Genomic DNA, 12,275 nt, shown 5'->3' on the forward strand with positions numbered 1-12,275 from the left:
TAACTGACCACATTGAGATTTTTCAAGTGCCTCTTTCAAGTACCTCCATAATGAAAGGTGTAGTGGTGTTCTACTTCCCTGGATGCATATATATAGTACCCCCATTAACAAAATGAAGTTACAAGCAGTCCAAACCTGGAGGATCATCTTTCTGCCACGGTGCTATTTTCCAGTGCTCAATAGTGAACACCATTAGTGCCTGGAAGTACCTAAGTAAAGGCCGCATAGTCCCAAGAGGACCACAGGACTGCTCTCTCATTAGAGACAAACAGCTGGTGGTGGTTTAACCTCAGGGTCACATGCCTCAGGTAAGGGGCGAGGCAGAGAGGGCAGGATCTTCAGCAATATGGGAACTGAAAAGTGCTACATCATTCTGCATCACAGATCAGCCAACTGAGCTAACTGACCAATAGGAATAGCATTATAACAGGCAACGGGCAGGAAAACTGCCAAAGTTAATCTTGTACATGCCTACATGTTAACCTTGTACTTTTATTTTGAAATGTGTTACTTGTTATTGACAATAACATTGAATGCATATAGTCTAAAAATTCTCACACATATTCTGGGAAGCGGATTAGAAACCAGATAATATTGTGCATACTCCAGTAGGTTATGACATTATAATTGCCAAAAAATCATCAAATTCACAGATGGCACAGTTAAAAATGGAAACATAAAATAGTAACAAGGGCATAAAAGTTCTTTATGAGTCTCCTGAGGAAGCCTAGCTGCTGCGTGAATACTTAATTGTTTTTCGAGATTATACTCTTAATGAAAAAAAACACACTGCGGGCAAATGTCCTTATCAAGGAAAAGCAAGTACTGTTGTCATCACTGAGGGCTCAAATAAAATGACTGATTGTATGTTGCATCACTTAAGTACCACCTGCGCTTTTAGATGTGGTCAGACTAGATAATAGTCATGGAGTCAAAAATGCTACTTTATCAGCTGAACTCTAATAGTAATTAACCCACAGAAAGCAATTGGCTCAGATGGACTCGCTGGAACCACTCAGATGCTGTGAGCACCAGCTGGCGGAAATATTTGCAGACAGCTTTAACCTCTCCTTACTACGATCTGAAGTCACCACCTGCTTCAAGACGACCGCTATCATCTTGGTGCCATAGGAGAATCATGCAGCGTGCCTCAATGACTACCACCCAGTGGCTTTGACCTCCACAATTATGAAGTTCTTCAAGAGGTTAGTCATGGTTCACATCAACTGCAGCCTACCAGATTGCCTTCATCGTTTGCAATTCACCTGCCGACACAACAGGCCCTCTCTGCAGACGCCATCTCTCTGGTCTTACACTCATCCCTGGAAGATTCTGGACAAGCTCCCACTTACTGACTACAGCTCTGCCTTCAACACCATAATTCCAAACAAACTCATCTTTAGACTCCGAGACCCAAGTCTCAGTTTTCTGGATCCTTAACTTCCTGACCCATAGACTGCAGTCAGTAAGAATTGGCATGAACACCACCTCTACCATAATACTCAAGACCGGTGCCCTGCAAGGCTGCATACTCAGCACAATACCATATTCCTTATACACTCAGGACTGTGTGGCCAAATTTCACCCAACTCCATTTATAATTTTGCTGATGATACTGACACTGTCGTTCGGATCTCAACAATCACGAAACAGAATACAAAAAAAAGAGATTGAGTGCTTAGCAGCATGGTGTAAAGACAACAATCTCTCCTTCAACATCAGCAAAACAAAGGAGCTGGTCATTGACGCCAGGGAGCGGAGTGCAGTGCACACCCCTAGCTGCATCAATGGCGCTAAGGTGGAGTTGGTCAAGAGCATCAAATCCCAGGGAGTGATCATCATCATGATGCCAGAAACATGGCTGCAGTGGTAGCTTTTCACTGTATTTTTCATTGATAATACATGTAACAATAAAATCAAATCATTAAATCACCAATTATTTGTTCTGGTCCATCTAAGTCAACACAACAGTCAAGAAAGCACAATGATGCTTCTACTACCTCAGGGAGGCTAAGGAAATTTGGCATATCCATAAGGACACTTACCAATTTTTAAGGATAGATCATAGAAAGCATCCAATCTGGATGCATCACAGCATGGTACAGCAACTGCTCTTCCCAAGACCACATGAACAGAGAGAGTCATGAACACAATCCAGTCCATCAAACAAACCAGCCTTCCACCCATTGACACCATCTATGTTTCCTGCTGACCTAGGAAAGCAGCGAACATAAGCAAACACCCCTCCCATCCTGGTTATACTCTCTTCCATCCTCATACATCAGGCAGAAGATATAAAAGTTTGAAAATACCAAAATATTCAAGACCAGCTTCTTCCTTTTGAACAGACCTCTCAAATGTTAATTCTGATCTCTCAGCACCTTCTCTGTGGCTGTAACACTGTATTATGCACTCAGTTCTGCTTCCCTGATGTACGCTGTATGGTATAATTTGCCTATATAGTATGCAAAACACCGCTTTTCATTGTAATGCAGTGCACATAACAATAAATCAAATTCAAACTCAATTACTCATATGAAACAGCAACTATAACTAAATGTATAACAGACTGCCGATATCAAAATTCTAAGTAGAAATGATTAGTTGGATATGATATCCTTCACTGCTGAACAACCTACCAATACTCAATGTGAAGGCTAATACATGAGAATAGCTAGATATATGAAATGCGTGTTGAATTACATTGCAGAATAGAGGGAGCTAAGGAAAAACCGGGTTTGATATATATGTCAGAATTATCAATCATTTCATTAATTAACTTTAATTTCACTTTTACATGGTGAAACTGTCAAATTAAAATGGGACGTGTTGAAAATGAAATGTTCTTGCCATTGTAAAAGATATCTGACCTGTTGACTCTCACCTGATATCTTTATCTGTGACAACAAATGCTCTGCAGAGTGGTTGGTAAGTGTTAAGCCAAACCGCTGGGTTCTTCTCAACAGCTGCAGACACTTGCCCTGTAATAGGTCCAGAACTGGTATGCAAAGCGCTTGCTATTGCAGACAATAGCACCTCATTTGTATGGCCAGGACCAATACCTTTATAAAACAAAATAAAGACAGATATTATTGTTGTTATAATATGTAATTTCTCACCCTTAGATGCCAGTAACTTAGATGCTATGACAATCAATTTGCTTTAATGCACACATTAGTCTTTGTCATCGTAATTTTCCTGCAAGATGATTTCAGTAATGCAATTGAAAATTTGGCATTTATTTGACTGCTGCAGGAAGAGAATGGAAAAGATGATGGGGCTGGGGAAAGGTGTTGTAGGGAAAGGCTGCTGGAAGACATTTTAATTTATTGTGGAGAATATATTTACTTTATGATAATTCAACTTTGACATTATTTGTCTGACTGGTACAGAAGAATCATATCTCTGCTAACCACCCTGGTCATGTAATGTTAGACAAATGGTATGGTTAAAAGGTTGAGGTTGCACAGTGCATACATGTATAAATAGTTAATGGGGTGCTTAAATCTGTTGTGCAGTTTGAGAGAGGACTGGTTAGGATACAGGGATGTGAACAAAGAAGGGTGACAAAGATTCCTGAGTGGATACCACTTAATGCCCTGACTATTTTTATTTACACTGATCATGTGCAAGGCAGCAATTGCACAAAAAAACAGAAAATGAGGATATTGTACAGCCCCTCAATCCTATTCCAATAAGTATTCAACATGATTATGTCTGCTATTTAGTCTCAATTCCTCATACCACCCATTCTTCCTATTTTTCTATTTCGTATGGCAAAAAACTGTGAACTCACAAATTGCTGGAAGAAGCATTTGCAAAGGTTCACAATCCTTCAAGAGGAGAAATTTCTCATCATGGTCTCAATTGACTGCCCCCTTTCTCTGAAATGTGTCCCCATGTTAGACTCGACTCCCCCTCCACACCCCCCCCCCCAACCCCAACCCCCATCCAGCTGCTGCACTACAATCCCCTTGCAATCAAGAACAATATTATATAATGCCTGCTGTTCTTGCAAAAGGACTCAAGTCCACGTGAATATCAAGATTTCTAAATTTTATATGAAAGAATTATATTTTTCTATGCTAGCTATCAAACTGAATCAACTCAGTTCTTTAAATAATAATCCATCTCCTGGTTTGCTGCTCTTTTAAAATATCTATACCTCTGTGTGCTCTTCAGTTTCCATTCCCACCTAGCTCTGTAGCATCAGCAAAGTCAGATGCATTACTCAGTTTCTCCATCCAGATGGTTTCAATCAACCTCTTCAGACAAGTACTGACACATCAGCGTACAGTAAGACTTGAACCTGGCCCAGAGGTAGGGATACTACCATTATACCTCAAGAGCTCTCTATTACTTCATCTGCATATTTTCCTGATCAACCTTTTCAGAGATGTTATTACATACTTCTCAAACAGATAGGATTTGAACCCATTGTAAACAGCGGAGGTCCCAGTACTGATTGGTGCAGCTCTCATTATAAATTGCTAATACGAAACCATTTCATTTGTCTCCGTTCTTTGCTTTCCAACCAATAAACAATCCTCATGCCAATAAATTATTCCAACAGCATGAGCCCTTGTCATATGCATTCAAATTTTAGGTAGCAACTAATCAAATGCCTAGTTTCAAGCATACTACATCTACTGGCTCCTTTTTATACACCCTAGTAGACACACCCTAAAAAAAAATTGAATAAATTTGTCAAACTTCTTTGATCATAATGCGCTTTTCTGAGTGCATTGTTAATCCTTACCCAATAAATATCTGCATTTTTCCGATGACGTCAAGCTAACTCAACTGTCATACCATTTTTCCCTTCCCTCCTTTCTTGAACAGTGGTATGGTACTTGCTATCTTCCAACTTTCTGAGAGCATTTTAGAATTTGGGGAATTTTGAAAATCATAACCATCACTTCTAGTATCTCATTTAGATCATGGAGATTTGACAGATTTAGTACCTTAAATTTGTCCAAAATGTCTTTTCTGACATTGATTACCTTAGGCTTATCACACTTATTAACCTCTTTGGCACCTTCTACCCGATATGTAGTATGCATCAACTTCTTTAAAAACATATACAAAATAGACATTCAATGTTTCTGTCATTTGCTCATTATCTATGATGATATCTCCTGTTTCTGCTTTTAAGGGATAAATGTTCAGTTACTCTCCTTGTTTGTACATGTTCATAAAAGCTTTGAGTCATAGATCATAGAGATATACAGCATGGAAACAGACCCTTCGGTCCAACTCGTCCATACCGATCAGATATCCCAACCCAATGTTGTCCCACCTTCCAGCACCCCCCATACCCCTCCAAACCCTTTCTATTCATATACCCATCCAGTTGCCTTTTAAACGCTACAATTGTACTCTCCTCCACCACTTCCTCTGACAGTTCATTCCATACACGCACCACCCTCTATGTGAAAACGTGCCTTTAAAAGGTCTCTTATACATCATTCCGCTCTCACCCTAAACCTACACTCTCCCCCACCCCAGGAAGACACTTTGTATATTTATCCTATCCATGCCCCTCATGATTTTATAAACCTCTAAGGTCACCCCTCAACCCCCGACGCTCCAGGGAAAACAGCCCCAGCCTATTCAACCTCTTTCTATAGCTTAAATCCTTCAACTCTGGCAACATCCTTGTACATGTTTTCTGAACCCTTTCAAGTTTAACAACACCCTTCCGATAGGAAGGAGACCAGAACTGCATGCAATCTTCCAAAAGTGGCGCAATCAACATCCTGTACAGCCGCAACATGACCTCTCAACTCTGGTACTCAATACTCTTGACCAATAAAGGAAAATATACCAAACATCATCTTCACTATTCTATCTACCTGCGACTCCAGTTTCAAGGAGCTATGAACTTTTATAATCTGTTTTTATTTTCCTAAATGGTTTACTTTCACTCTATTTCTTCCAATTTATTAAAATTTTGGCAGCCTTTCACTGGTTTCTAAAATGACACAATTTTCAGCTTATGGCAATTCCCTACAGCATTACAAACCTTTTCTTTTAATCTAATACTACCCTCCACTTTTTTTAGTAAGTCACGGATGGATCTCTCTTGTTAAGTTTTAATTTTTCAGTAGAATGCATTTTCTGTTGAACAATGATTCTCATGCCTTATTCTTAGCCTAAGTAACTGGTGGTATATAAGCTTATAATTCTTGTTAGGGATTAGAGTAAAAACCTAATACTGCAGAATACTTATCTCCAGTTGGTTCCACGATGAATTATTCCAGGAAAGAGTCACAAAAAACATTTTACAAACTCATAGAATACCCTTGACAATTTTGATTGGTCTACCCTCCACATCTATTACATTGTCATTTGATATATAACATCTTTTGTAAGCTCCAATTATTTCTTGCTAAATGTGCTGTTCAATGGTACACCACTGTCAGGGAACCTTTAGACTACTCCCATCAGCAATTTCTAACCCTTGAACAGGGGATCAGATTTACAATGTTCCCTGCCTACGATCACCCACTATCTAAGCTTGCCCATGTTGTCTGCACCTATGAAAATATATACTCAGATTAACTACTTTCAAAGATGTAGAAGAAGAAATACAGTTTACTGGCACCTACACAGAAAAGAACTTCTACCGTTTATAAATTCAGTGCCCAAGAAGAATTCCCTGAGTTGTTGTTTAGGATTTAAAAGAACTCAACTTATTGATGTCTAAAATCAAGGTTTATTGACATTTGCAGGTATGTTGCCATTTTACAAGTTTAAAATCAAATCTGCTAAAGACATAATTGGGAATGTATTGCAGCCAGCAGTCAAGAGATTGTAAAGGCTGTAAGAATCCATTTTAAAAAAACTGGTGCCTAAGACCTGAAAGAATTCATGAAAAGCAACAAGCATCGGTTTATTTATATTGTGTTATCCCATTTTTGATTACCACATTATCAGCAAAACATACCTTGCAATCCTTTGGGAAGTTCCATTGATTTAATTATCTGCTCAGCTATGTCACAGGCACTTAAACCCTGCAGTCGTTTCTCCCAAAACAGCTGTTAAAAAAATAGCGCAATTAAAATCTTTAAAAATAAACAGAGCTTAGTCCTCCTCTCCCTGTGTAATAAGGGCAAAGGAGAAATAGTGGAGGTAAGGAGGGAGAACTAGGCCAATTAAATATAGTTAAATATTTTGAAAGGAAGAGTGTGCTGTAAATAGGAACAGAAATGTTCCTTAGCTTGATACTTTCTAACAGATCTCAAATATACCTTCACATCTTAAATCATGACGTGGAGGTGCTGACATTGGACTGGGGTGGACAAGATCAGAAGTCACATGACACCAGGTTATAGTCCAATAGGTTTATATGAAATCACAAGCTTTCAGAGCCCTACCCCTTCACCAGGTGAAGTCACTCTTTGCACAGTCTGGCTTGGTTAATAAATGATTTCCAATAGCAGAATCACATTTAATGGTGGTTACACTTTACTGTGGCTTGCAAGCACAGGCTAGTAAACACAATTACCATGAGTTGCTGTGACTAGTCAACGTAATGTGCTGTTTGATATGGTCTACCAGTCGTTAGGACATGCATCACCTGGTTGTTCCATCCCTTAAGTTCTAATACATATAAGTCAAACATCTTTAGGGTAGAAACTAGGGCAGCACGGTGGCTCAATGGTTAGCACAGCTGCCTCACAGTGCCAGAGACCCAGGTTCAATTCTGGCCTTGGTCAATTGTCTGTGTGGTATTTGCACGTTTAGAGTCATAGACATGTACAGCATGGAAACAGACCCTTCGGTCCAACCTGTCCATGCCAACCAGATATCTCATCCCAATCTAGTCTCACCTTCCAGCACCCGACCCATATCCCTCCAAACCCTTCCTATTCATATACCCATCCAAATGCCTCTTAAATGTTGCAATTGTACCAGCCTCCAATGTGTCTGCCTGAAGATGTGCAGGTTAGGTCGACTGGCCACGCTAAACTGTCCATAGTGTTCAGAGTAGTGCAGCCTAGGTGGGCCAGCTATGGTAAATGTAGTGTCACAGGGATAATGTGGGGGGCTGGGTCTGTTGAAATGCTCTTCCAAGGGTGGGATAAATGGCCTCTTAGAGCACTGGATGGAATCTATGATTCTAGAGTTGATTACCACAGTGTGTCCCTTATCTTGGCTATTCCACATGTTAACTACCATCAGGTGGAATCAACATTTAAAAAGATAACCAGGTAGCTAAACTAAAATTTCATTATACTGTATGTGATGGTGCAGTACATGCAGGATTTATACTTAGATTTCGACTATTCACTGAAACATTTACCATCAACTCTGGAACATTTGAAAGAAAACTAATTGACACGGTCAGGTAGGCACACAAAATTCACAACTAAATCAAACATGTGGCCAATCTTTCTGATAGCATTGTCAGCATCACATATATGCCTCTATCATGCGCCAATCTAAAGTTACATTAGATTGCAGCTGAAAATTCTCAGAATGCAATGTTTCAGTACAGAAAGCATCCATACAAATCTAGTATCTTCACCAGCATTATAATTCCATTCTCTTAGTCTTTCCTCCATATTCATTAATATTGCTCTAACTGGCTTGGCTTCAATGGCCATTTATTATGAAGCAATTACAATAATATTTTGCAAGAAATTAATCCTAATATCCCTTCTACATGCCTAATGATAATCCTGGGGTTTTTTACCTCTTTCTTCTGGATCACCAGTGTAAACCATTCACTAAAATTTGAAAATAAAAGCTTCTGTTCTATGATTAACCAGAAGTATTTATAAAACATCATTTCCTTCATAGTGTCTTGGAACAGATTAAACCATTGCATAACCTCAAATCATACAATTCTCTAAGTATCAGGGTAATTAGCAAAACAAAATCTGTAATTAAACCTGAAAATGCCTCAGTACATGATGCTGATTAGCCTTAACTATATTTCCTTCCTGTACACTGCAGAAGTGTAATGATATTTTCTTCAGTGTAATATTTTTGAAAGCTAAGCAGCTGTCTGTTCAAACTACATAAAGTATTGTTCCTCTTTATACAGTCTTAGCAATCTTGCAAAAGTTCTGATGGTCGCAAGTCAAAGGGCTTCTACAAAAGACCTTTTTTTCAACAATCAGCATGGAAATACAAATTCTCTAGAAATGGTAATGTAAAGACTTTAAGCTGAGACTTAAATTGTATGTTCTTCTAGTTTCATCAAACAATAAAGATTCTGGAACAATAACCAGAGTACAGCAGGGAGCTCTATGTCGTGATCAACTTCCCACCCTTTTCCAGCATTGCCAAAAAGCAGATCAACTTATCATTCTGTCACTGCCTGTAAGATCTTACCACCCACAAGACGTTGATGAACACAACAATCATTGCCATGAAGTAGCAGCTAGAAATCTTTGGTTGTAATGACAGGAAACTGTTAACATTTATTTTTATGATCATGAATCTAACAACCTCAATTTGCAGATGCATAGATAAATATGTAAATTCAAAAGATGCTGTCAGCAATTGAGTGGGTTCATTGTTGAAGTCCTAACAAATGATCTAACACGAACCTCCAAGTCAGTCCAGTCAGTTTAACATTAATGAAGAGTGAGGCTTTATGAGCAATATTCAAAGGGGAAAAAAAAATCAATGGCCACTTGGAGAGGTTTGAGTTAGTTAAGAAGAACCACAGATTTGTAGAAGGCAGACGGTGTTTGGCAGATTTTCATTAAGTAACAAGAGATGATTACTAAAGAAAAAGCAACTGATGCTGTCTTTATGAAATTAAGGAAGTTTTTTACAAAATGATGAACAAAATTGAAGCTCATGAATAGGAAAGTTAATGTCAACTTGAATAAAAACTGGCCCACAGCAGAAAACAGACATGATAAATTGTTTTATTTCAGACAGCACGTTTGTAGCTAATCACAGAATAGTTACAGCATGGAAAGGATTGTGGGAAAATGCAGTAAACTGGGCTTGAGTACTAGCAGATCCAGCCATAATCTCTTTGAATGGTAGAACAGTATTATAGTTACGGCCCTCTGTCCTTTGGCCATTTAGCCTGATGTCCATGGTGGCTCAGAAAGAACAACTCCACAATACAGCCTTTGTTCAGTCCAATAAAGATCCATCAACCACTACTCTTGCCCCTCAGACAATTATGTATCCATGCTGTCACTCCCCTTTTGATTGCTTCTGCTTTAATGTTGTCCATAAGCATGTCATAGAGCACTTTATCAAATGCCTTTGTGAAGCAGTGCTCCCCAATGTCAATGTATGGACCACTGTTTCTTTTTGGTTTACACATATAACTTGGACATCGGAATGGAGAGTAACATTTCAAAATCTGCTAATGATACAAATCTGGAAAGGTGGCACACAATGAGGATGCTACCAATTATTTAGAAGGGATATCGACTGGCTGCAGAATAAGAATAAGCACCCAAGTGACAGATGGATTTAATAGAGGGAAATGTGGAGACATGCATTTTGGCAGAAGGGATAGGGAGGTATAATGCAGAATTAGAGGAATAATTCTGAAGTGTTCACAGAAATAGAAGGACCAATTTTTGAAGATGGTAGGACAAACTGAGAGGAGATCAGCCAAGTTCTTGGGCTTCGTTAAAAATGGTACTGAGTAAAAACGGCAGGAAGTTGTGCTGAACACTTATACAGCTCTGGGTTAGGCCCCAACTTGACATTATATGGTCACACCACTTCTTTAAAAAATCTTTTTTAAGATGCCAGCATCAGAGAGGCTATAATTCATAGCCATTGCTAACTGTCCCTCAAAAGGGAGTCATGAGCCAATATCATGAACCACTGTAGTCCACATAGTCTAGCTAAACCTACACTGCTATTATGAAGGGAATTCCAGAATTTTCATCCAGTGACAGATAAGGAATGATGGAGCAGTTCCACATCAGGATGGTGTTTGGTCTAGCCTTTCTCCTTGAAGCAAAAGTTGAAGGAGGATATGGCAGATCGGTGTATGATTATAATTTAATTCAGTTAACGCAGGTAAGGTAAACTTAATTCTTCATCCAGCTAATTCCTGAGGACATTCTAGGCTGGAAAAGATGTGCACTATATGTTATTCCATGCTTTATGATGAATATAGGGATACACCAAAGATCATGAAAGGTACAAAGCAACAAAATGACTGTATGTCTGTCTGCTAATCTCCACTGCTTTGGCTAAACAGCTTTTACTGATAGGTTTTTTTTGGTGTTCCCAGGTTACTGAACATATACACTATACTGAAGCCTCAGAGCATACAGAGGGAGTTCTGCACTGTCAAATGTGATGTTATTGAACACAATGTTTGTTTAGGAAGGGTGCTAACCTCAGAGTAAGAGAGCTGTACAGCACGGAAACAGACCCTTCAGTCTAATTCGTCCATGCTGAACAGATATTCTAACCTAATCTAGTCCCAGTTGCCAGCACCTGGTTCATATACTTCCTAACCCTTCCAAATCATATGCCTATCCAGATGTCTTTTAAATATTGCAATTGTACCAGCCTCCACCACTTCTTTTGGCAGCTCATTACATACACGCACCACACTCTATGAAAAAGTTACCCCTTAAGTCCCTTTTAAATCCTTCTCCTCTCACCTTAAATCAATGTCCTCGAGTTCTGGACTCCCCCTCCCCCAAGAAAAGACCTTGTCTCTTTATCCTATCCATGCCCCTCATGATTTCATAACCTCCAGAAGGTCACTCCTCAGCTTCTGACGCTCCAGGGAAAACAGTCTCAGCCTATTCAGCCTCTCCCTGTAGCTCAAACCCTCCAACCTGTGAAGGACAGCTGACAAGTATCTACAATCCTGGTCAACATTTATTCCTGAATGAACACCAAAAATTACAATAAAACACATTATCCAGCATTGTACTAACAGGAATCATCAGTAAACAATATTTCTGACTGCTCAATTCTTAAAACAAAACATTGGCAGCTTGGTCTTCAGTTTCCATATCACTCCACCCATTTTTAGTAAACCTAATGAGGAATTGCCAGAACAGTGGCACTGCTCCACATCTGATTTTTAGAGTCAGAGTCATATAGCACGGAAACAGACTGCTTGGTCCAAGTCACCCACGCTGATCAAGTTTCCCAAACGAATTTGATCCCATTTGCCTGCATGTGGCCCATATCCCACCAAACCTGTCCTATTCATGCACCTGTCCAACCAACCCAACCACCCCGTGGCTCAACACTTTAACTCTCCCTCCCACTCCACCGAGGACATGCAGGTCCTTGGACTCCTCCACCGGCAG

At 39.5% G+C, this 12,275-nt stretch overlaps 1 protein-coding gene across 2 annotated transcripts in view; it reads right to left on the minus strand.

The window, feature by feature from the left end:
* mbd2 (methyl-CpG binding domain protein 2) overlaps window positions 1-12,275 on the minus strand; it is a 119,587-nt gene that overhangs the window by 36,446 nt on the left and 70,866 nt on the right. For both annotated transcript variants that reach the window (XM_060829048.1, XM_060829037.1), the window contains exons 4-5: window positions 6,950-7,040; window positions 2,885-3,062 (exon numbers count right to left, since the gene is read on the minus strand). In XM_060829048.1, the coding sequence (XP_060685031.1) occupies window positions 2,885-3,062; window positions 6,950-7,040 (269 nt within the window). The remainder of the gene's footprint in view (window positions 1-2,884; window positions 3,063-6,949; window positions 7,041-12,275) is intronic.

This window comes from Hemiscyllium ocellatum, chromosome 1 (assembly GCF_020745735.1).
Source record: "Hemiscyllium ocellatum isolate sHemOce1 chromosome 1, sHemOce1.pat.X.cur, whole genome shotgun sequence".
In the NCBI taxonomy this organism is placed as follows: domain Eukaryota; kingdom Metazoa; phylum Chordata; class Chondrichthyes; order Orectolobiformes; family Hemiscylliidae; genus Hemiscyllium; species Hemiscyllium ocellatum.